The sequence below is a fragment of the Schistocerca gregaria genome, chromosome 1, assembly GCF_023897955.1.
Source record: "Schistocerca gregaria isolate iqSchGreg1 chromosome 1, iqSchGreg1.2, whole genome shotgun sequence".
Lineage (NCBI taxonomy): Eukaryota > Metazoa > Arthropoda > Insecta > Orthoptera > Acrididae > Schistocerca > Schistocerca gregaria.
The window spans coordinates 127044997-127070166 of NC_064920.1; the positions used below are offsets into that span (position 1 = coordinate 127044997).

The 25170-nt window shown below is 45.1% G+C and overlaps 1 protein-coding gene across 1 annotated transcript in view; it reads right to left on the minus strand.

The window, feature by feature from the left end:
* The window catches only part of LOC126327281 (uncharacterized), a 122733-nt gene that overhangs the window by 45008 nt on the left and 52555 nt on the right, over positions 1 to 25170 (minus strand). Inside the window, exons 3-4 of the mRNA XM_049995917.1 lie at positions 21020 to 21123; positions 18015 to 18112 (exon numbers count right to left, since the gene is read on the minus strand). Of these exons, the coding sequence (XP_049851874.1) occupies positions 18015 to 18112; positions 21020 to 21123 (202 nt within the window). The remainder of the gene's footprint in view (positions 1 to 18014; positions 18113 to 21019; positions 21124 to 25170) is intronic.

Consider the following 25170-nt stretch of genomic DNA (forward strand, 5'->3'; position numbering starts at 1 on the left):
TTTCTAACGCAAATTCTCAACCTGTGAAAATATTTTTATATGAGACTGTCACTGTAGTGGAAACTGCTGTCGTAAATTTTTCAGTAAGAAAGGTAAGTGGCCACCTGCACGTAATGCGTCGTGGGCACCCAGCTGTGCGACAGTCGCCTGGGAAAAAAGCCATTAGTGTGTGCCTTTCAGAGGCACAGGTAAAAAAAAGGCCATTATCCTCGCTATTGACATTTCTTTGTAGAAAGTGTCGCAAATACGACACGCTCATACTTGAAAACATATGAGTACACTTTGGAGTTCTTAATTTATGATATTTACTGAAATGAAATGATGAGAAACATTTCATGTCTATTGTCTTGCTAGTTGGAAGATTGTTTACTGCATTATGAAATAACTTATGGCTAGCGGATGACGTTTCACGCCTTGCTTTGCCTATTTTGTTTAATATCTAGTTTCTTGCTGCGTTGCAGCATTGGTTGAAATAAAATTTAATACATGTACTAATATAACTATTTTCTGTCTACAGTCCCAGTAAAGGATCATTTTATGATGTACTTTCTTAGAAAAGAGATCACAAATAGACATTTCCCTTCACAGGAATTGCAAAAATAATTTTTGTTACGATTTGGTAACTTATCTGCTAGCGTATGTTCTCGTGATGCATCACTCTAGTGTTAAGATGTGACATAGGTATTAAACATTTTTACTATAATATTTTTTCTGCTTCAGCTTTGTCATGTTTAGATATAAGATATTTCATTTGCTGCTGCTGTTTGCCAGGCATAATGTTACAGAATTTGACATTGTATTACTCTGTTAAGCCAGTTTTACTACGGATTTATTTTTCTTGTTTGCTGTGCATTGCCTTATATTAGTTTTAATATTGCTGCTTCTTTGACAACTTCCATTTTATTTCATTGTTGTTTGTATTAATCATTTTGTGCTGCTGCATTGCCTTGTCCGTTAGTTAAGCATCTGAGCTCAGTAGATTTAAGTTAGCTTAGGGGGTAGCCTATATAAGAGAATGAGTTGCGATGGATTTGAAGAAATGCACTGAGAGGTTATATGAGAAAAGTACAGAAAGCAGGTATAGATAGGACTTTTTGGAAATAATGAAGAACGAAGGGAGATCTCCGAGAAGTAAAGAAAGTTTTGTTTGCAAAATACTGCAGTAAAACAAACCCTGCCCTTTCCTTGTGTTATCCCACTACGTGTTTGTGTACCCTTGTGTATTTATGTGCTTCCTGTCTTTATTTGTTTATCTGATAAGACTTATGTTGCAGAATTTTTCTAATACTAAGCTACATTCACTATGATGAGGAATACTATTATCCTCAAATATAATTTGAATTAATAACATGTTATTTACTTTGTAAAGATGTTTACACAATATTTATTCTGTTTTGTTCTAATGCTCATGTGTGAAGTTGATGTTTCAAAAGTTATTCTGATATTTTATGTATGTACTTATGTCGTAATTTTTGTTCTAAGGGGACGTTTCAATGTGAATTATATACAATGAAGGGTCAAAGAAATTGGTATAGGCATGCATGTTCAAATACAGAGATAAGCAAATAGAATACGACGCTGCTGTCGGCAACGACTATATAAGACAACAAGTGTCTGGCGCAGTTGTTAGATCGGTTACTACTGCTACAATAGCAGATTATCAAGATTTAAGTGAGTTTGAACGTGGTGTTGTAGTTGGCGCACGAGCAATAGGACACAGCATCTCAGAGGTAGCGATGAAATGGGGATTTACCGTGCGACTGTTTCACGAATGTACCGTGAAAATCAGGAATCTAGTAAAACAACAAATCTCCAACATCGCTGCGGCCGGAAAAAGATCCTGCAAGAACGGAACCAATGAAGACTGAAGAGAATCGTTCACCGTCACACTAGTGCAACCCTTCCGGAACTTGCTGCAGATTTCAGTGCTGCGCCATCAACAAGTGTCAGAGTGCGAACCATTCAACGTAAAATCATCGATATGGGCCGAAGGACCAACCGTGTACCTTTGATGACTGCACGACGCAAAGCTATATGCCTCGCCTGCGCCTGTCAACACCGACATTGGACGGTTGATGACTGGAAACATGTTACCTCATCGGACGAGTCTCGTTTCAAATTGTATCGAGGGGATGGAAGTGTACGGATATGGAGACAATCTGAATCCATGGACCCTGCATGTCAGCAGGAGACTGTTCAAGCTAGGGGAGGCTCTGTAATGGTGTGGCGCGTGTGTAGTTGGAGTGATATGTGACCCCTGATACGTCTAGATATGACTCTGACAGGTGACACGTACGTAAGCATACTGTCTACGGATTTGGGCAATTCCAGAAGGACAATGCGACAACCCACACGTCCAGAATTGCTACAGAGTGGCTCCAGGAACACTCTTCTGAGTTTAAACACTTCCGCTGGCCACAAAACTCCCCAAACATGAACATTATACACTCCTGGAAATTGAAATAAGAACACCGTGAATTCATTGTCCCAGGAAGGGGAAACCTTATTGACACATTCCTGGGGTCAGATACATCACATGATCACACTGACAGAACCACAGGCACATAGACACAGGCAACAGAGCATGCACAATGTCGGCACTAGTACAGTGTATATTCACCTTTCGCAGCAATGCATCCTGCTATTCTCCCATGGAGACGATCGTAGAGATGCTGGATGTAGACCTGTGGAACGGCTTGCCATGCCATTTCCACCTCGCGCCTCAGTTGGACCAGCGTTCGTGCTGGACGTGCAGACCGCGTGAGACGACGCTTCATCCAGTCCCAAACATGCTCAATGGGGGACAGATCGGGAGATCTTGCTGGCCAGGGTAGTTGACTTACACCTTCTAGAGCACGTTGGGTGGCACGGGATACATGCGGACGTGCATTGTCCTCTTGGAACAGCAAGTTCGCTTGCCGGTCTAGTAATGGTAGAACGATGGGTTCGATGACGGTTTGGAATTACCGTGTACTATTCAGTGTCCCCTCGACGGTCACCAGAGGTGTATGGCCAGTGTAGGAGATCGCTCCCCACACCATGATGCCGGGTGTTGGCCCTGTGTGCCTCGGTCGTTTGCAGTCCTGATTGTGGCGCTCACCTGCACGGCGCCAAACACGCATACGACCATCATTGGTACCAAGGCAGAAGCGACTCTCATCGCTGAAGACGACACGTCTCCATTCGTCCCTCCATTCACGCCTGTCGCGACACCACTGGAGGCGGGCTGCACGATGTTGGGGCGTGAGCGGAAGACGGCCTAACGGTGTGCGGGACCGTAGCCCAGCTTCATGGAGACGGTTGCGAATGGTCCTCGCCGATACCCCAGGAGCAACAGTGTCCCTAATTTGCTGGGAAGTGGCGGTGCGGTCCCCTACGGCACTGCGTAGGATCCTACGGTCTTGGCGTGCATCCGTGCGTCGCTGCGGTCCGGTCCCAGGTCGACGGGCACGTGCACCTTCCGCCGACCACTGGCGACAACATCGATGTACTGTGGAGTCCTCAATCCCCACGTGTTGAGCAATTCGGCGGTACGTCCACCCGGCCTCCCGCATGCCCACTATATGCCCTCGCTCAAAGTCCGTCAACTGCACATACGGTTCACGTCCACGCTGTCGCGGCATGCTACCAGTGTTAAAGACTGCGATGGAGCTCCGTATGCCACGGCAAACTGGCTGACACTGACGGCGGCGGTGCACAAATGCTGCGCAGCTAGCGCCATTCGATGGCCAACACCGCGGTTCCTGGTGTGTCCACTGTGCCGTGCATGTGATCATTGCTTGTACAGCCCTCTCGCAGTGTCCGGATCAAGTATGGTGCGTCTGACACACCGGTGTCAATGTGTTCTTTTTTCCATTTCCAGGAGTGTAGAGGATATCTGGGGTACCTTGTAACGTGCTGTTCAGAAGAGATCTCCATCGCCTCGTACTCTTACAGCCCTGCAGGGTCATGGTGTCAATTCAGCACTACTTCAGACATTAGCCGAGTCCAGTCGTGTTGCTGCACTTCTGCGTGCTCACGAGACTCGATATTAGGTAGGTGTACCAATTTCTTTGACAATGTAGCGCATTACTTTAGTCTTATTACAATTTAATTGTACCTCTGGCGGAGCACAGGTAGATGTCGTGTTCCTTGGCTTCCCGTAGGCGTTCGGTAGTGATCCGCAGTATCGCCTGAATAACAAATTATGAATGTTTGAAACATCAGACCAGCTGTGTGGTTGGGTTGAAGAGTTACTAGCAAACAGGTTGTCATTCTTAACAGAGAGAAATAGTCTGACGTTAAATTAGCTTCGAGTGAACCCAAATGCAACGTCATAGCACCATCATTTCTTATTATATATACAGGGTGTTAAAAAAAACTGTCCACTATTTCAGGGAATGATAGTATCCATCAAAAGAAGACAAAAATGTCCCACCAAGCTTACGCTCTCACGTATGACATATGTCGACGTGTTCATAGGACGTGCTCTTGTGATGTCGTCCATGGCATTGCATTACTTGTCCTACTACAATCCCTGGCATGGAATACTGCGAGGCAGAAAGGCACCACGAAGATATGGTTGAGGATATGAACACCGTTGTTGCATAGGCGATTAGTGACACACCAGCGTCAACACAGTGCTGGGATACTGCCGTGCAGTATCTGTGTAAACATTAGTTCGATCAATGGTCTGCAGTGAGTTGTTCCGTTTACATTGTGTGATTGTACTGTTGTCTTGTTACATCTGTTTACGTTCGCGTAGATGTCTCCTAATTCCGGATGCGTACCGTGATGTTTGGCCTACTTACAGATCACGTTTAAAGTACATTTTATTGTGATGTTTATGGTGCGGTACAACACGTTTTCTCTCTTGCAGATACTCTGACATAACCTAGCAATGGAGGCCTTTTATAGCACAAGGGAAATGATAGACATGATATACTACTATGTTTTAGCAGTTGGAGTTAATCTGAGAGCCCGCAACCTGTACAATGAGCGATTTCCAGCACACAGGGTGCCTTATGTCAAGATGTTCAGCGGATTGCTCCAGCGTCTTGGTGAAACAGGTTCCGCAGCATGCAAAAAGCAGGCCTCGTTCAGTTCGCACACCTGCAATGGAGGAGCGTATTCTAGGTGCAGCATACGACAATCCTGGAAGCAGTGTGCGACGAATAACACCAGCTGAATGTGTCAGTCATTCTCTGGTATGGGCGATACTTCATGAGCATTTGTTTCAGCGTCTCCAGGCCTGCCAGAGTGCAGCAGTGTGGTGCAGATTCATAATTTGTCTCCAAGATTCCGCTTACTGATGAGGCAGAGTTTATACGAGACGGCGTTGTAAATTTCCATAATCAGCACTTGTTGGCCGATGAAGAGACCCATGCTGTTCAAGAAACATGGGGTCAGGACCGATACTCAGTCAATGTATGCGTAGGTGTTCTTGATGATTACTATGGCCCTACGTGCTACCACAGAGATTAAGCGGGGCTTGTTATCACTGCGTTCTGAAAAAGTTCTGACTACCTTGCTGGAGGATGTGCTATGTCAGTACACACTACATATGTCGTTCATGCATGACGGCACGCCAGCACATTTTCTCGGCACTGAGCGTCGGCACCTAACGAGGACATTTGAAAACTGGTGGATTGGCCGGGGAGATCCCATACTTTGGCCGGCTCATTCCCTGAATCTAAATCCCCTAGATTTGTGGTATTTATTTATTTATTTAATCGTATAGTGATTTTATACAATATATAGTTGATATAAGGCAAATGATTTTATACATGATATTAGACAGGATTAAACCTTAAAGTCTGTATTTTTCAACCAGTTAACTAAGCTGGGTGTCAGAGTGAACAAGTAATCGGGAATTCCAGGGTATGAATGAAGTCGACAGTGTTGGATTAGATGTTCAATTGTCTGATCTTCTTGATTACATTCACACAATGGTGAACTGATCCTTTTGTACCTGAAGTACTTACAAGAACCATGTTCAGTCCTTAACCTGTTGAGACGGCACCAAAGGTTCCTCGGTAGGTCAAAACCTTTTGGCTTCTTTGTGGGATCAATGGGATGGGCTCTTATTCCCAAAGTTTTTGTTGACCATTCATGCTTCCAGCTTTCATTTAGATCAAAACCATCCGCGATGAGTTGTCCTGCAGTAACGCTTGCTGGTCTTCTTGATCGCAATCGTTGCTGTGGCGGATGACTGAATTCCTGGTGCAGTGGTAGAGAGGGTGGCGCAGAGATTTTCTTGGCCCCCCTCAGTAAAGCTTCTTTCCGCCTTAAGTGAGGTTATGAGGGCCCATGAAGCAACTGGTCCAAGCTTCTCCAATATACGACGTGCAGACACTACACACTCATGTCTTCTGTGCATCTCAGCACATTCAGAACCAAGCAGGGCGATTTCAAAGAGTGTGAGTCCTTACACCGAAGGAGAGACATGCATTGTGATGAATGGACATCATCTTGACCACCTACTTTGAACAAGTGGTCTTATGTAAGAATGTATGCTTTGTAGTACCCATGGTTATTAGACATTTTTTATTGTTTCCATGCACACAATTACTCCCTGAAATATTGGATAGTTTTTTAACAGTGTTAAAAAACTACCATATATAAGGCAGTTTTCTAGCTCCACGCACCTGTATATAAGTAATGAGGTGTTAAAAACTATCTAATACTTCAGGGGGTGATTGTACGCATATATGTATCGATTATTCCCCATAATGAGAGCGTGTGAACTTAGCCAATCACAGTCTCAATTCATTTTCTTTTCTTCTCAGTATATGTATATGACGTATTGGTAATTTCGCATGTTCCACGAGGCTTGTCACGTATGATTCTGTTGTTCACAGAGAAGCCGTAACGTTAGAGAAGCGAAGGTAAGGAAGACCGGCAGGGTAATGGTTCTTGGTGCAGGGACTGGCAGTTGACCTTAACGTAATGAAATGTAATGTATTGCGCACAAATAAGCGATTGCAGAACGATCACCGGAAGCAGTGACATCCATTAAACATTAAGGAGTATGCGTTCTAAGCGGCGAAATGGGGAAGTACCACATCAAACTAATTGTAGGTAAGGCAGGCGCCGGACTGAGATTCATTGGGAGAATCTTTAGCAAGTATAGTCTACCGACAAAAGAGGTAGTTCACAAACTCTTTCGAGAAATACTTGAATGTAGCTTATCAGTTCGGGATCCTTACTGGAGAGACGAAATGAAGAAAATCCAAAGAAGGGCGGGGCGTTTCGTTACAGGTTCACTTAGTAAGCACGAAACAATCATGGATATTTCCAGCCAACTGGAATAGCAGGAGCACAGTGTGGTTTAGTATTACGATTCCTAGAAGAATCAGACAATACATTTCTCCCTCCTACGTATATATTGCGAAAAACCCATGAAGGAAAAATTAGAGAAATTCGATTTGATACACGGATTTACCAACTACCGCCCTTATCGTATACGATAAGAGGCTGACACAGAAGAAAAGTACAAAGTTAGAGTTGTAGACAAAGTACTTTCCACCACACACCAAGATGACTTGCAGAGCGTCAAGAAAGAAGTGGGGGCCACTGGAGTCGCCGAGCGGTTCTAGGCGCTTCAGTCTGGCTTCAGATAATTTATGTAAATCAGGAACAGCAGAGGGCCTATGACACTACCTTGCGGAACGCCAAATATCACTTCTGTTCTATTCGATGATTCAAAATGGTTCAAATGGCTCTGAGCACTATGGGACTTAACATCTGAGGTTATCAATTCCCTAGAACATAGAACTACTTAAACCTAACCAACCTAAGGACATCACACACATCCATGCCCGAGGCAGGGTTGGAACCTGCGACCGTAGCGGTCGCGCGGTTCCGGAGTGTAGCGCCTAGAACCGCTCGATCACACCGGCCGGCTCTACTCCATAATTTACCGTCTATCACTACCAACTGTGACCTCTCTGAGAGGAAATCACGAATCCAGTCACACAACTGAGACGAACATATGCATGGAATTTGGTTATTAGTCGCTTATGAGGAACGGTATCAAAAGCCTTCTGGAAATCTAGGAACACGGAATAGATCTGAGATCCCTTGTTGACAGCACTCATTACTTCATGAGAATAAAGAGCTAGCTGCGTTGCACAAGAACGATATTTTCTGAATCCGTGTTGGTTATGTATCAATACGTCATTTTCTTCAAGGTGATTCATAACGTTCGAGTACAGTACATGCTCCAAAATCCTACTGCAAATTGAGGTCAGTGATATGGGTCTGTAATTCAATGGGTTACACATATTTCCTTTCTTGAATATTGGTGTGACCTGTGCTACTTTCCAGTCTTTAGGAACAGACCTTTCGTCAAGTGAGCGGTAGTATATGATTGCTAAGAAAGGCACTGTTATGTCTGCATACTCTGAAAGGAACCTGATTGGTACACCATCAGGACCGGAAGACTTGCCTTTCTTAAGTGATTTGAGTTGTTTCGCAATACCTACTTTTATGTCACTCATGCTAACAGTTGTTCTAGTTTCGAATTCTGGAATATTTACTTCGTCTTCTTCTGTGAAGGAATTACGGAAAACTGTATTTAGTAACTCCGCTTTAGTGGCACCATCATCAGTAACATTTCCATCGCTATCGCGCAGTGACGGTATTGACTGTATTTTGCCACTGGTGTACTTTACATGCGACCAAAATCTCTTTGGGTTTTCTGCCATATTTTGAGACAATGTTTCATTGTGGAAACTATCAAAAGCATCTCACATTGACGCCCGCACTAAATTTCGAGCTTCCGTGAAACTTAGCCAGTCTTGGGAAATTTGCGTTCTTCCGAATTCGGCATGCTTTTTTCGTTGCTTCTGCAACAGTGTTCTGACGTGTTTTGTGTACCATAGTGGATCAGTCCCGTCTCTTATTACCTTATGCGCTATGGATCTATCTATTGCTGTCGATACTGTATCTTTCAATTTGAGCCATATCTGGTCTACACTTACATAATTAGCTTGAAAGGAGTGGAGACTCTCTCTTAGGAAAGCATCAAGCGAATTTTTATCTGTTGTTTTAAACAGATATTATTTTTAGTGGTTTTGATTGATATTGTTTTGAGCCTCACTACAATGACCTTGTATTCACTAGTCCCTGTATCCGTATATGAAGCTCTCTGTTAGATCAGGATTATTTGTGGCTAAGAGGTCAAGTGTGTTCTCGCAACCATTTACAATTCGTGTGGGCTCATGAACTAATTTTTCAAAGTAACTCTCAGAGAATGTATTCAGTAAAATTTCAGCATGTATTTTCGCCAACAAATCGAAGGTAAGTCGAAGTCTCCACCAATTATAACTGTATGAGTGGGATACTTATTTGTAATGAGATTCGAGTTTTTTTTAACGGTTCAGCTATTATATCATCTGAGTGGGAGGGTCGGTAGAAGTTGAGTATAACCTCTACCCATAGTAATTCGCAGGAACTATATATTTCAATTTCACTACAAGATAAACTACTACCAACAGACACAAACAGACCACCACCTACTTTATTTAATCTATCCTTTCTGAACACGGTTTGCGCCTCTGGAAAAATTTCGGCAGAATTTATCTTCGGCTTTAGCCAGCTTTCTGTTCCTATAACGATTTCAGCTTCAGTGTTTTCTATCAGCGCTTGAAGCTCTGGTAGTTTTGCAACACAGCTACGACAATTTACGACTACAATACCGACTGTTGCTTGGTCGATTCTCGTCACTTCTTTGCCCTGTACCCTTTGAGTCGGAACCCTTTTTGATCTTTTCCGAGACTGTCTAACCTAAAAAACCGTCCAGTCCACGCCACACAGCCCCTGCTGCCCGTGTAGCCGCCTCCTGTGTGTAGTGGACACCCGACCTATTTAGCGGAACCCGAAACCCCACCACCCTTTGGCGCAAGTCGAGGCATCTGCAACCTACACAGTCGCAGAAAAGTCTGAGCCTCTAATTCATATCCTCCACTCGGCTCTGTACCAAAGGTCCACAATCGGTCCTGTCGACGATGCTGCAGATGACGAGCTCTGCCTTCATCTCGCTAGCAAGGCTGGCAGTCTTCACCAACTCAGATAGCCGCCGGAAACCAGAGAGTCTCTTCCGATCCACAGCGACACACGTCATTAGTGCCGACATGAGCCACCACCTGCAGTTGGATCTACCCTGTACCCTTCATGGCATCGGGAAGGACTCTTTCCACATCTTGGATGACTCCCCCCGGTATGCACACGGAGTGCACATTAGCTTTCTTCCCGTCCTTAGCTGCCATATACCTAAGGGGCTCCATCACACGCCTAACATTGGAACTCCCAATGACAAGCAATCCCATCCTTTGCGCTTATCCGGACCACTATCTCTCCTTTTGCCAGCAGAGCCTGTAGTCCGGAATGCTCCCCATGCACATGGAACAATGCTGTGGGTAATACACTTCTGAGCTATACTCACCGCACTTCGTCCCTCTTCCCGTTTCCCGAGATGACGTCCAGTTTTCTGTGCGCGACTGGGAGACGCAATTTTCTCCATCACTTCCATTCATTTCTACTGAGTTTATTAATACATTATGTTACTTTCTCTATCTCGTCCATATATTTTGCAAAGCAGTTTTTTTTCCAAAATAAACAGACCAACGTCAGAGATATAAGCTAATAGCTTTTGCATCTGTTTGTCGACCATTCTTGGAAACGAGTATGACCTGTGCTTATTTCCAATGACTAGGAACGCCTCACTCCTCCAGTGACTTACTGGTGGTAGGTGAGGAGCATACTTTATGTAGAATCGTGTTAATAGCCCATCAGGTCCACTGGCCCATCCACTGTTGAGTGATTTCAGTTACTTTTCTATCTTAAGGGTCATTTATTTCGAAGTCTGTCAACTTGACGATCGTGCATCTATTTGTAAGAGAAGCCGCTGTACAATCTTCCTTAGTGAAACAGATTTGGGAAAAGGCGTTTAATATTTCGGCCTTCTCCATGTCATGCTTTGTCACTATGCCATATGATCAGTGTATCTGAACAGATGACATCGATCTGTTTACTGATTTAACGTAAGACCAAAAGTTCTTGGAATTTTTCGTTAAGTAGCTAAACAGAATTTTACCGTCGAATTCATTTTAATCCTTGAAATATCGCACGATAACTTTGGCTTAGTTCCGTTTTCATTTTTCATTGAGCTTTTGGCTACGTTTAAATTTGCAGTGAAGCTCTCTTTGCTTTCGTAGCAGTTTTCTAACATGGCTATCGAACCATGGCGGATCTTTTCCATTCCACACAACTTTTCTCCCCACATGCCTGTCTACAGCGTATTGTACAATTCTCTTTAACTTCGTCCATTGATAATCAGTATGTTGGGTCCTAGAGGTGAATTTTTCATGTTGATCACTCTGGTAATCTAAAATCACTTTCGTGTCCCTCTTACTAAGCAGAAACTTCTTTCTACTCTCCCTTATATTTACAGCCGTATTAAGTGATTCTGTAACGGACTTTCGAGAAGTTTCGGGAAGTTTGAGTCTGCTGGTGGCCAGGAGATCTAATATGCCACCATCGTGAGTCAGTTCTTTGATTTTTTCCTCATGATAATTTTCGGATAAGGCACTTTAGAAAAGTTTCATATGATTTTTTGTCTCTACAGCTAACCTTAATCACTTGTGTCACCTAGTCTGTAGGTAATAAGTTGAAATCTCTTCCTAAAATTATAACACAACCAGAAAAATTACCTGAAGTCTTCCACAAGTTTCTCCTCAAGTGTTCTGCCACTAATGCATCTAAGGAAGGGTGTCTATAAGAGCATCTGGTGGACATATTTGATCCACCGTTAACACTTATCTTCACCCAAATTATTTGTTATTCAGAATCTGTAGAAATCCCGCTAAATAGTACCGTATTTGTTACAGCTATAAACACAATTTCACTACCAGTGCTCGAGCTATCTTTGCAATATGTATTCCATTTAAAATTTGGAATTTGATTGTTATCAACATTTGGTTTCAGGTAGCGTTCTGTCCCTATTACAGTGTGGGCACAGCTCCTGTCTATAAACGAGTCTAGTTCTTGGCCTTTCCATGGATGTACCTGCAGTTAACTAATACTTTTTTAACTTTTTCTTTCTCCAATCTGCCATGACGAATGCTACTCTCTTTAATTAGTTGGGATGGTATTCTTACCTCTCTGAAACCGAAACATGTCTTATTGGGCCTATGGAGGGATTCTTCTATCTCAAGAAACTCACATGTGCCTGCCACATGTACTCTGCTACCCCAGTAGCAGCTTCCTGCATCTAGCGCACATCTCACCTATTAATGGGGTTTCTAAAATTCTCCACCCGATTGCGCAGGTCGTGAAATCAGCAACCAAAATCTACTCAGCGGCCCTCTATAAATTATGGGAAGTGTGCTGCTTTCACACTGTGCACAAAGCTATCAGTCTTCACCAAAGCAGCCATCTGCTTGTAGAACAGAGGAATACCTCTGAACTCAGGCTATAGGGGTCGTTCGTGCCAACATGTTTCACGATTTTCAGTCGAGTGCACCCAGTGTGCTCAATCGCCGCTGGAAGAGCCTCCTCCACATCTTGGATGAGTTCTTTGGCAAGCAGACAGAGTGTACTCTGGACTTCCTTCCTGCCCTTCCCACTGTATTTTTGGGGGACTCCTTAACTCACCTAATGTTGGAGCTCCGAGTGACGAGCAATCTCGCCACAATTTCTCCACCTGCACTTGTGTGGACTTTTCATGAAAACTGCCCCCAGGTCCAATAGATGAGGCATCATAAGCTCGCCCCGATGTACTTTGAACAGTGGGCAGTACTTCAGATGCCGGCCGCGGTGGTCTAGCGGTTCTAGGTGCTCAGTCCGGAACCGCGTGACTGCTACGGTCGCAGGTTCGAATCCTGCCTCGGGCATAGATGTTTGTGATGTCCTTAGGTTAGTTAGTTTTAAGTAGTTCTAAGTTCTAGGGGACTGATGACCATAGATGTTAAGTCCCATAGTGCTCACAGCCATTTGAACCATTTTTGAGTACTTCATATGTGGTTTTAATGCTCATGGGGACAGCCATGTGGCCAGTACCCACTGGCCCCTTTCATCCGAGATTCACACTCCCGCCACTGTTTGCCATAGACCGTCAGGCGAATGTCGACCAGTCAGGATAAGTGAATCGGAGAGCACTGTGACATCAGGGATCCCAGAAGATGCTATGCTCACAGGTGGTCCAAAGCCACCTCAGGCCACGGCAGCAGACTGAAGCCTGTCGATCGTGGGCAACACAGCTTCCAGCTGTTTCAGGACAGTGGCCGAATTCCTTGCATGTGCACACAAGGGCGCAGGTACAGATAAGGTGCAAAAACCGGCCTGAAAAAAAAATGAAGAATGTAAGGTGGTTTATGAACTCACTTAGTTTTGATGTGTCGTGCCAGGCTGGTTGGGATTCTGGCATTTCACTTTTAGTTTTCAAGTTGTGCAAATTTTATATGCCAAGCTGGGTCACTCCTTCGTGAGCCAAGCTAAGGAACAGCTGACAGTTCTTGTAACCGTTGCATATATTGTTCTCAGTATGCTGCAGAATTGCAAATAATAGGCTATTAATACAATTTTTACTAATGAAACTAACCATTCGCCATCTTTGTTACTATCAAGTAGCGAGATTATGATCTACAATCATGTTACCGTCATGATGCGAGATTATGATTTACAATCTGGCTGGCTGACGACGAATTCTGTCACTACATAACGTCGTTCTCTTGTTGGGCCACATTACGAATGCATGTAATTGCACGACTACACCTGATGATGATAGCTCTTACTGCATATTCACCGCTTTTTGTGGTTTGAACAATCTGAAGTTGGTTGTAGAAAGTAAACAAAACTAGTCATCGCGATTTAATTGTGTAGCAAAAAAATACGTCTAGGCATTAATATTTTTTAATTTAAAAAATTTATTTCATAAACTATGTCACGTAATTAAGAACTGTGACAGATTCTTGTATCTCGACCTTCCCTCCCACACGTGTGTTGTGACTAAAGGTTACAACACCTGTCGCGTAGAGTACACTTCGGCCACGTGTGGTGACCGGGTCTGCGTATACGCCAGGCGAAGTTAGTACAAAACTATTCCAGCAGCCCTCTGCAGAGGTCGCCAGCGGCGACGGACTACGTTGTATATCACTTGCCATTTGCATTGTAGTAAGCTGTAGCATCACTCCACGCTATAAGCTGCATCCCATGGCCTATCCAGTGTGAGTTTTTGAGTGTGTCTACAGAAATAGCCGCTACAGCTCCATGCCGTACATTAGCCCGAAGAGGAACTGACACTCTTCGACAATGTTTACAACAGGATGGAAACTGCATTGTGCAATTGGACTTAATGCCGGACAGAACTGTTGTGGAATTGCATTGTACACCGATCACAACGTTGCGTATTGTGCTCTTTAATAACAGTGTGTCAGCAGTTACGTTTCTTGGAAGGCTTGCCTGGTGTAACCTGGGTGTGGCTCTCCAGTGACATTGACATCCGCGACACCTCAAGAGTAACTAAAACGATCCGAAGCATGTGCTTTCGTCTTACAGCTATTATTAAGTGTTCTACAACACTGACTCAGTATTACTTGTATGATTCTTTAGATTAATGTCTTGTTGCTTGGGAAACTTTAGTATTTTATTCGTTAACCAATTCCTACCACATCATCTTGATCTCTTTTTTTCTTTATGCTTCAATTCAAAAGTTCGGGAATAGGTAACCTATTTGACCTTTTCTGTATCTGAATGAGATAGGATAAGAAGGTTAAAATGTAAGCGATGTCAGCTTCATGTACCATTGCATAAACATGAGATTTCCATAATGATTCCCTTTGTTATGTTTTTATTTAATAGAATTGCTAAGTAGCTTGCTTATCATTCCTTCTTCGCAGCATTTCTTCTTTTTCGTTATGTACACAAAATTACACAAAGCATATGCTTTATAATTTATGGATAGACGTGTGGTACCACTTTAAACACAACCATAACATTTACTGACTTATTACTATAAGAAATCCTACCAAAATCGATGCGTTTTTCACATATCTTTAATGTGCTCTTGCCTTGAAGTTGCTCGTTTTCATGTATAACTCCATGTTGCTGTGGCTGTATGACTGAATAACATCTTCTAAGCGTTCCAGCCGCATAAGGTTATAAGATATCTACTGTAACCTCTGATGTCATCTTTCATTTGATTCAGCGAAAAACAATCAAACTTTGTAGTAGTAAGATAGAGAAAGTAATCTGCTCTCAAAACCCATACTATGTATCAGTTTGGTTACAAGAAAGCGCCACTCAAAAAGCGACATCATGGAAAGAGTAATGCACTCCTTGTATGTGTAGAAACATGATGCAACGCGTATCAAGCGGCTTAAGTGACAGAAGAACACTGCTCCAGGGTATCACCCGAGAAAATATACCCCTGGAAGTCATGTCAGGGGAAGGACAGAACGCACAGGGAGGCAAAAGCAGACTAGGTCGTGACATGAGAGGAGCGATATCAAATTATGTGAGTTTAGAATGATGTAAGTAACAGTGTTGAGGCAGAATATTACGAGTGAAAGATAGATCTGAATATTGAATATAAAAGTGATCGAACAAGTTTAATTTTGACAAAGAACTATGTAGTGAGTACAGGTCGTGCAGTAGGTAAAAATAGTGCAAGATAACAGTTGGTGTAGCAAAATATAAATCAAAATAATAATTGATAACACAAAAAGAAGGAGTATAGGTCTCTTTTATTTCACTAAATAATTTACCTACAATATAACCGCAGTAAGGAAACGACAGAACACATCGCAGCGCCACCACACATCAAGGTAAAACAGAACTCAGAATATGCACTCGTGTAGGACTCTTCGGCAGGTGGAAACGACGACCTAGAAGTGTCAGTGGTTTGCACATTTTAGAGGGTTAAATAACTTTCCTTGCAGAGTGATCCTGTGATGAATGCGGTTAGATTCCAATAGGAACTGCAACCAGATTCCAACAGTAAACACAGTGAAATTTAAATAGTAATCGTAATCAGATACTATAATATGGATAAAGACATAAATTCTGTTTCACCTGAACATTAACACTCACTAGACAGACAATACTAGCCACATTATACTTGTCAAGACCTGCCTTTGTAATATACCATGATTAGATTACATTAGATTTACTTTCATTCCAATTGATCCGTAGTGAGGAGGTCCTCCAGGATGTAGAACATGTCAGAAAAACAATAATGCATGACAAACATTTACAACTGAAACAAATAAGCCTTTTTTTTGCACTAAGTGATACCTTAAATGAAAAGAATTATAACGAAAGATATCTATACATGACTTTCAATGCATGGATTAACAATAATATAACTACCTACGAGCTATTCTTGGCCCAGGCTGTCAGGATGGATACAAGTAATTCCACGAAATTATACTGTGTTCATACATCCACTAGGTTACGGCTGAAAAGCGGAATCCGCCATAGGTCGTTCTCTGATACAGTAGAAACTTGGCATAGCGGAATAAAGATGAAAATAAAGGGACACGTTTTCTTGCTTAGGTGCCAACACTTAATAGTTTTCGAGCAAATGACAGTCAAACTATCGACGCAACTTCATCAGTCCACTCGCGCATCGTAAGACCAAGTCTGTTAGCACAGTGTCTAATAGAACAGTTTTGAAATTTCTCACCGTTTTGTTGTCCTTTTGTTATCGTGGAAGTATTGTATATGCTGCGTGAGGTAGCCGTGCGGTCTTGGGCGCCTTGCAACGGTTCGCTTGGCTCTCCCTGCCTGAGGTTCGAATCCCCCCTCGGGCATGGGTGTGTGTGTTGTCCTTATCGTAAGTTAGATTAAGTAGTGTGTAAACCTAGAGACCGATGACCTCAGCAGTTTGGTCCCATAGAACTAGCATGTTGGGGTACTAACCTATGAGTATGTTTCTCCTAAGCAAAACACAGAACATGTACAATTGCACTTTAACTACTGAAGACCACTGTTTTTTTTTTCCTGCTTTATTAATGTGTATAACATATTGCTGGCAAGTTCGTTGTGCAGCATGGCTTGTCCTGTCAGCAGTCACAGTCGTTATGATGAGATTGGCCTTCTAATCGTAAACCTAATACGCTAAAGTTTTAATAAATGAATGTTTAGCCTAATATGTGGTGAGAAAGGGGCGGTGGGGTGAGCTGTATGGATTTTTGTGATTTTCTTGTCCTTTGTACCAAGCACAAAACACCAACAAAATGAACACTATATTAATCCAATGATGATACTATTCTAAGGCGGTGGGGCCTGTTTCGTCACACGCTAGTAATTTGTCTGTGTGCATACGACACCGTCATGGCCCATCCATTTGGTTTTGGTTTATACCTATCACAGAGATATAAATTTTCTGTCTCGTGCTATCTCGTAACTGACTGCCATGTGGTTACTAGTGTCGTCCTTACACCGCCGTGGTGCTTGCTCTGACGCCACCGGAGCACAGTCGCATAATTAATCAGTAAAGACAGTGGCTTGCAGTTGAGTGCAGCGTCGAACGCAACCGTAATAAGGTTAAAGTGGGAGCGGCAGTCGCGGGGCGGAAAACGTCGCCTTCTCAGGCGCAGAGCTAAGGAACGGTGACGTCGACCAAAGACGCAAATTCCACACTGGATAAGGAAGACACCAGCAACCACATGGCAGTCAGCCAACAGCTGAGGAGCTTCCGACCGAAAGCGCGTGGACGGATAAACACGCTACGCGGCTGGAAGCCCGACAAGGTCTTTCATCATGTTTTCGTAGTTCCCGAGTTCCGAAACAGACATCACTCGTCTCGGCGCTTTTGGCTTCAACAGGCTGTATTCCTGTGCGGTGCGTGCTCACTTCAGCCTGTGACGTGTAAAATGATATTGAATTTTGTTGGCTTACGTTTCGCAACACGTTGCCGAAATCTGGCAAGACTTGGGTGTGCCTTTCACGCGCTTGAACGCCTCGCAACACGATCAGGAGCCTCGTCCCGCTCTGTGGCTACACTAATAGGCTAGCTGTGGGCAGGTTACCTTGGCGAGGAGTCCCTGCTTCTGCTCTTGCTCCTTTGGCCATCTCCGGCAGCGGGCGACGCATCTCGTGAGGGCGAACCGCGATCAGTCTTCTTTCGCTGTAAAATTACACGAGAAATTCAGTAAGCGCGCCACTAAACTGCGGGGTATTTATATTTAATTGGTAATTACTCTTACTTGAATGTCTAAAATTTCGCTCATGAATTTCTGAGTAACACTAAATAAAGATGTTAACTGGTGATGCAGGAGGGACAGTCAAAAGTCATCTGAACAGGCGCCACAACGGGACCATGGAATGGTTCCATTCAAAAGTAATGACTCACGTGTTAACACATTTATCCCATTGAAAGACTAGACGATCAGTTCCTCTTTCATTGAAGGCTGTCGACAGCTGACGGATCCACAACCGCATCAACTACTGCATTTGCTCATTCGACTGAAGCCGACGTCCACGTATAACTATCTTCAGGTCGTCAAAGGTGTGGTTCAAATGGTTCAAATGGCTCTGACTACTATGGGACTTAAATTCTGAGGTCATCAGTCCCCTAGAACTTAGAACTACTTAAACCTAACTAACCTAAGCACATCACACACATTCATGCCCGAGACAGGATTCGAACCTGCGACCGTAGCGGTCGCGCCGTTCCAGACTGTAGCGCCTAGAACCACTCGGCCACCTCGGACGGCCCAAAGTTGTGAAAAGTACAAGGTTTAAGGATGGTGTAGTGTTTCCCAATAACATCACTGAAACATAACCTTCGTTCGGTTGGCGGTGTGGGGCGGGACTTATCGTGCACTATGATGATCGCTGTGGTCGAGCGGTTCTAGGCGCTTCAGCGCGGAACCGCGTTGCTGCTACGGTCGCAGGTCCGAATCCTGCCTCGGGCATGGATATGTGTAATGTCCCTAGGTTAGTTAGGTTTAAGTAGTTCTAAGTCTAGGAGACTGATGACCTCAGATGTTAAGTCCCATAGTGCTTAGAGCCATTTGAACCAGAATGATTCTGTCCTGGGCATTTTGACTTATGACGCGTCGCAGTTTCTGCAAAGTGTCTTCATAGCACTGTCGGTTGATTGTGGTTCCACGGTCGAGGAACTCGACGAGCAGAAGGAACCTGCAGTCGAAGAAGAAGGTCATCGTGACCTTACCGGAACTTGTGTGAACAGCTTTGGATTTCTTTGTCGGGGGAGATGAATGTTTCCACTGTTGGCTTTGCCGTTTGCCCTCGGACTGTTGGCACACTATCGTACAGAATCATCTTGTTACACGATAACGTCCGTCCACAGACTGCGAATCGGATGAAGACTACGCATCAGCGATTTGGTTGGGAAACACTACAACATCCTGTATACAGCCCAGATCCTTCATGATGAATTGTTCACATCTTTGGTGATCTGAAGAAAGACGTGCGTAGACGTCGGTTTCAGTCGGACGAGGAAGTGTAAGAGTGGGTGCGGCTGTGAATTTGTCAGCGGTCGCCGGCTTTCTACGAAACATGAATTGATCGTCTTATCTTCCAGTGGAATAAATGTCTTAATGGGTGTAGTGATTACTTTTGAGGTTCGGTTTTCATTTGACTGTCCCTTATATGTGTGTGGGCGACTGTTATGAGGACCTTCAGGGCTGTTAAAATACATGGTCACATCTTCAGCGAGGAAAAAAATGAGGTGATGTACTTGGAAATATGGGGGCAACCAGCGCAACTTGTTGACATGGAAGGAAAATAGCTACAGATGACCATTGTTTTATATATCTAGCCAGTTTTGTCTTCGATAATGGTTCTAGAGGCAAAGAAATCATTCACAGTATTCAAGCAGGTAGTAATTTGCATCAAATACTATAGTTGATGACCTAACATGGAACAAGGAAGTATCACTAAAGTCTAAGAGAGTCGTTTATGGAACTTATTACCATTTTGACATGGTTGTGAAGCATGCATCACGAGAATTAAGGCATCAGCGGAATTCAGACAGCTGGGATGAGATCTGTTCGTAGCACAGCCGGAGAGACACTGGGGGGATAGCATCTGGAATGAGAAAGTCCGAAAACTAGGTCAAATTTTACAAGACAAAATAATCTCGCAGGGACTGAGGTGATTACATGTGACACATGGTTGTTAACAGGCTGTCTGGACTAATGTATGGTTTGAAACTCACGGACAAAAGACCAAGGGGCAGAGCAAGTCTCAGGTACAAGGATACGGCGAAATCTGACATCGAGCATAGTGGACATACCTGATACAGCACCGAAGAGAGAGAGAAGTCTAAAGACTGTGATTGGTAGTGATATCCTGTTCACCGAGCCACTGAATAAGATGGAACAACGTGGAACGATGGTGATGATTTTGTGCCGGAGTAAAAAAATGAATGCGCCAATAATCTGGCCTGACCATTTAACACACAACATGGTGGAAGAAGATTGCGTTTCTCATGGTGGAAGGTTTATGTACACATTTACTTTCTCTATAGCCGTTTGCTTATGCTTTTCCGTCATGGTTAGCCAATATCGACCTCCAAGCCTGTGGAAGAAGAGGTAAATTATCGAGCGGCAATAGATAGGTTATTGCAGCGTTTAGGTTACGACCATTTTTGTATCTTCGTTGGTGCCACGTGGAGTTGCTGCACTAAGCCGGGCAGAGAGAGACAGGATTCGACACTAGGTGGTGTCCCAGGCCTTTTGTCACCTCAGTGTAAGTAGCGGTTCTGGAGAAAGCACCAACCAGTCTAGCCTTCATCATACATAACTGTTGAATGTGCTCTCTCTCTCTCTCTCTCTCTCTCCCTCTCCCTCTCTCTCTCCCTCTCCCTCTCTCTCTCCCTGTCTCTCTCGCTCTCTCTTTTTCGCTCCTTCCCCCCTCCTCCCATTTCTCTCTCTCTCTCTCTCTCTCTCTCTCTCTCTCTCTCTCTCTCTCTCTCTCCCTCTCTCTCTCCCCCTCTCTCTCTCTCTCCCCATTACACACACAAACACACACACACACACACACACACACACACTCACTCACTCACCCGGTGCGTCTTGTGGTGTTTGTCTCCGGACTTCCGCTCCGTGCGTCGTTTCGGCAGCTCTCTCTCATCTTGCCCTGCCGAAGCTTCCGGGTGGTGACTGTCACCTGCAATTGAAAAGTGTATTTTACTTTGGGTGAAATTGTTTCCAGTACCGCTCAAGTTTCTTTTTATGGTAGAAACTTCGATTCTCTTATTAGTTTATTACTGATTATTAGCGTTATACTCATATTACTCACTTTACTGCTGCTTTCTATTGATACAAAATTGTTGAAGCTTTCGTTACCACTTCGCGACATACTGTCACTTGGATTGCGATTTTCGGACGACGTTTGTTTGACGATTTTCCCAATGTTTCGCCAGCGCGAATGTCGAAGCTTACCCTCTATTTCTGGCAGCCACAGTTTATGTCTACTTGTCCCGTCAGCGACTGAGGGTTTTCCTCTTGTCATTATTAACTTTCCCCTTGCTACCTGCAGCGGGTATTCTACAACTTCCCTGAAGAAATGGGCGTCGTAGGTCTTCTCGATAGCAAGTACCTATATGCCGACGAATTTTAAAATAGTCTGTGAGACAATGACAATTCAAGCGGCCAGATGACAATGTGACGGGATGTGGTATACTGCACCCCACACGCTACGACTCACATACTGTAGGAGGGGAGAGAATCGCGATAGCCAGCAGGTCCTATCTGTGTCAAAATTTATTTACTGTAACTACACTGCGCAACAGAGTTAAAGCATCACGTTCTCGAAACCACGTAATTCTCTCCAAGTTTGAAGTTGGGGCCAGAGGTGCCTACAACCCTCTTCTGCAGTGGTGCGAAAGCGTGGGGCTGGCTCGACTACGCTTCAAACAGCAATGTGTCGACACGTGCGAAAAAAAGACCGCAGCTCACAAGTTTACGTGGCGTGTAAAGTTGGTTGATGGTGTGCCTTTGGCATCAAACACTCCTGGAAATTGAAATAAGAACACCGTGAATTCATTGTCCCAGGAAGGGGAAACTTTATTGACACATTCCTGGGGTCAGATACATCACATGATCACACTGACAGAACCACAGGCACATAGACACAGGCAACAGAGCATGCACAATGTCGGCACTAGTACAGTGTATATCCACCTTTCGCAGCAATGCAGGCTGCTATTCTCCCATGGAGACGATCGTACAGATGCTGGATGTACTCCTGTGGAACCGCTTGCCATGCCATTTCCACCTGGCGCCTCAGTTGGACCAGCGTTCGTGCTGGACGTGCAGACCGCGTGAGACGACGCTTCATCCAGTCCCAAACATGCTCAATGGGGGACAGATCCGGAGATCTTGCTGGCCAGGGTAGTTGACTTACACCTTCTAGAGCACGTTGGGTGGCACGGGATACATGCGGACGTCCATTGTCCTGTTGGAACAGCAAGTTCCCTTGCCGGTCTAGGAATGGTAGAACGATGGGTTCGATGACGGTTTGGATGTACCGTGCACTATTCAGTGTCCCCTCGACGATCACCAGAGGTGTGCGGCCAGTGTAGGAGATCGCTCCCCACACCATGGTGCCGGGTGTTGGCCCTGTGTGCCTCGGTCGTATGCAGTCCTCATTGTGGCGCTCACCTGCACGGCGCCAAACACGCATACTACCATCATTGGCACTAAGGCAGAAGCGACTCTCATCGCTGAAGACAACACGTCTTCATTCGTCCCTCCATTCACGCCTGTCGCGACACCACTGGAGGCGGGCTGCACGATGTTGGGGCGTGAGCGGAAGACGGCCTAACGGTGTGCGGGACCGTAGCCCAGCTTCATGGAGACGGTTGCGAATGGTCCTCGCCGATACCCGAGGAGCAACAATGTCCCTAATTTGCTGGGAAGTGGCGGTGCGGTCCCCTACGGCACTGCGTAGGATCCTGCGGTCTTGGCGTGCATCCGTGCGTCGCTGCGGTCCGGTCCCAGGTCGACGGGCACGTGCACCTTCCGCCGACCACTGGCGACAACATCGATGTACTGTGGAGACCTCACGCCCCACGTGTTGAGCAGTTCGGCGGTACGTCCATCCGACCTCCCGCATGCCCACTATACGACCTCGCTCAAAGTCCGTCAACTGCACATACGGTTCACGTCCACGCTGTCGCGGCATGCTACCAGTGTTAAAGACTGCGATGGAGCTCCGTATGCCACGGCAAACTGGCTGACACTGACGGCGGCGGTGCACAAATGCTGCGCGGCCAGCGCCATTCGACGGCCAACACCGCGGTTCCTGGTGTGTCCGCTGTGCCGTGCGTGTGATCATTGCTTGTACAGCCCTCTCGCAGTGTCCGGAGCAAGTATGGTGGGTCTGACACACCGGTGTCAATGTGTTCTTTTTTCCATTTCCAGGAGTGTATTTCACCACCTGTCTAGCGCAGCGATGGACCTATCACACGATGGAAGGTCGTCGCGTCACCTCTTACGCACGTTTCACGCCTTCTTTTGACGCCTCTGCGGCGGACATCAGAATCACGAGGTTTTCTTATGAGTGGTCGAGACACACCGCTGCTCTGGATCGACAAGAAAAGGCCTCAGCGGGTGGCATAAACGGCATCGATAAAATCATCCCTTTCCTTCGGACGTTAATTCCCACACGTTTCAATCTCTAAAACGACAGTTTTCGATGCTTTAGGCAAGAGGAAAACGTTCTGGACAATATTTGATACTGCACGACATCTTCCTGACGCTTCAGTCCTTCTCTAAGGTCATCGTGAGCTAGCAACAACACTGGACAACGTATCACCTCTTTGGCGAGCAGTGCGACCGCAATTTTTGCTGTGATGTTCAGGATGAAAGCACTAGGGACTGCTCAAAAGCATTCGACCAAATCTGAAAGTGAGCCGAAGCAGCAAAGGGTATTTATGCTTTCTCGGTGCTCCTACTTCACGCTCTCCTGTAGCGGGATCGCAGAGGCACGTGACATTGATACATACATCAATAAGATGGCAGAGTATTCTTCTAAGGCTCTCCAGTTCAGCAATATCGGTTGAATCCTGCCTGGTTGTCAGTGATGGGCTGTCTAGGAAACCTGCTTCTCTGATTGCTAAACAACAATTCCAGCAAATCTTAATAATGAGTTTTGCCACGAAAAGTACATGACAATGCTAACTTCGTGTTAAACAGCTGGGTCGTAAGCAAAGGGCGACAGACAAAATATACAATCTTCTTCTGTATATCCGTTTCCTAAGTCGCTGTTCTTGAAGTGCCCGGTCTTGATGCTGCTGTAGAACTGGGCCACGACCAGTCGGCGCTACGTTTATAGCCTCTTCGCATAGAGGTCGCTGCCGTCGCGTTGTCGATCAGCGTACTAATGGCTCAAAAGTGATTCAAATGGCTCTGAGTACTATGGGACTTAACATCCGTGGTCATCAGTCCCCTAGAACTTAGAACTACTTACATCTAACTCACCTAAGGACAAAAACACACACCCGTGCCCGAGGGAGGACTCGAACCTCTGCCGGGACCAGCCGCGCAGTCTGACTGCAGCGCTTTAGACCCCCCCCCCCCCCCTGTCCCCCCAAAGCGACGAACCGTCGTCGTATAGGGAGCTCGACAACGGGGGAGGGAGGAGCGTAGATGCTCTGACGGACTGGATACTGTGGCTGCAGGGGACGGCAGGCTTCAGGTCGGAACCCGCCGTTCGGCCTTCGCTCTGGCGAAAACGTCCCAACGTCCCCCAGAAAACGACCAGAAGGGTCCGTGTCCACCTCAAAAGTCCCATAGCAATATATAGAAGGCGTCGCCTGCCATCTTTTATTAAGAAATCTAAAAATGTGCCTTTGGAGAGGAAACCTTCGAAGCAATGCTAGCCCCTTCATGTAGCAACCATTTGAGAAACCTTTGGTGCCAGTTGCCGTCCTGCATGCCAATATGGATACTGTGTCTGGCAAACTGCACTATCCAAAACTATCTCCAAGGCAATTGTGACGCACCACAAGGTGTAGGTGACAACTGTGAACGACAGCTGCGAAGATATGCACGAGCGAGTAGACATGTGACTGTTCAGCAACTGACCACCCATATGATCCAAGGGTCTACCAACAGTGTCAATGACTGTTCAGAGAACGTTGATGCATATGGGCCTGCACAGCAGGGCGTTGTTCATGCAACCATGCTAATTGCTGTTCATCAGTTACAA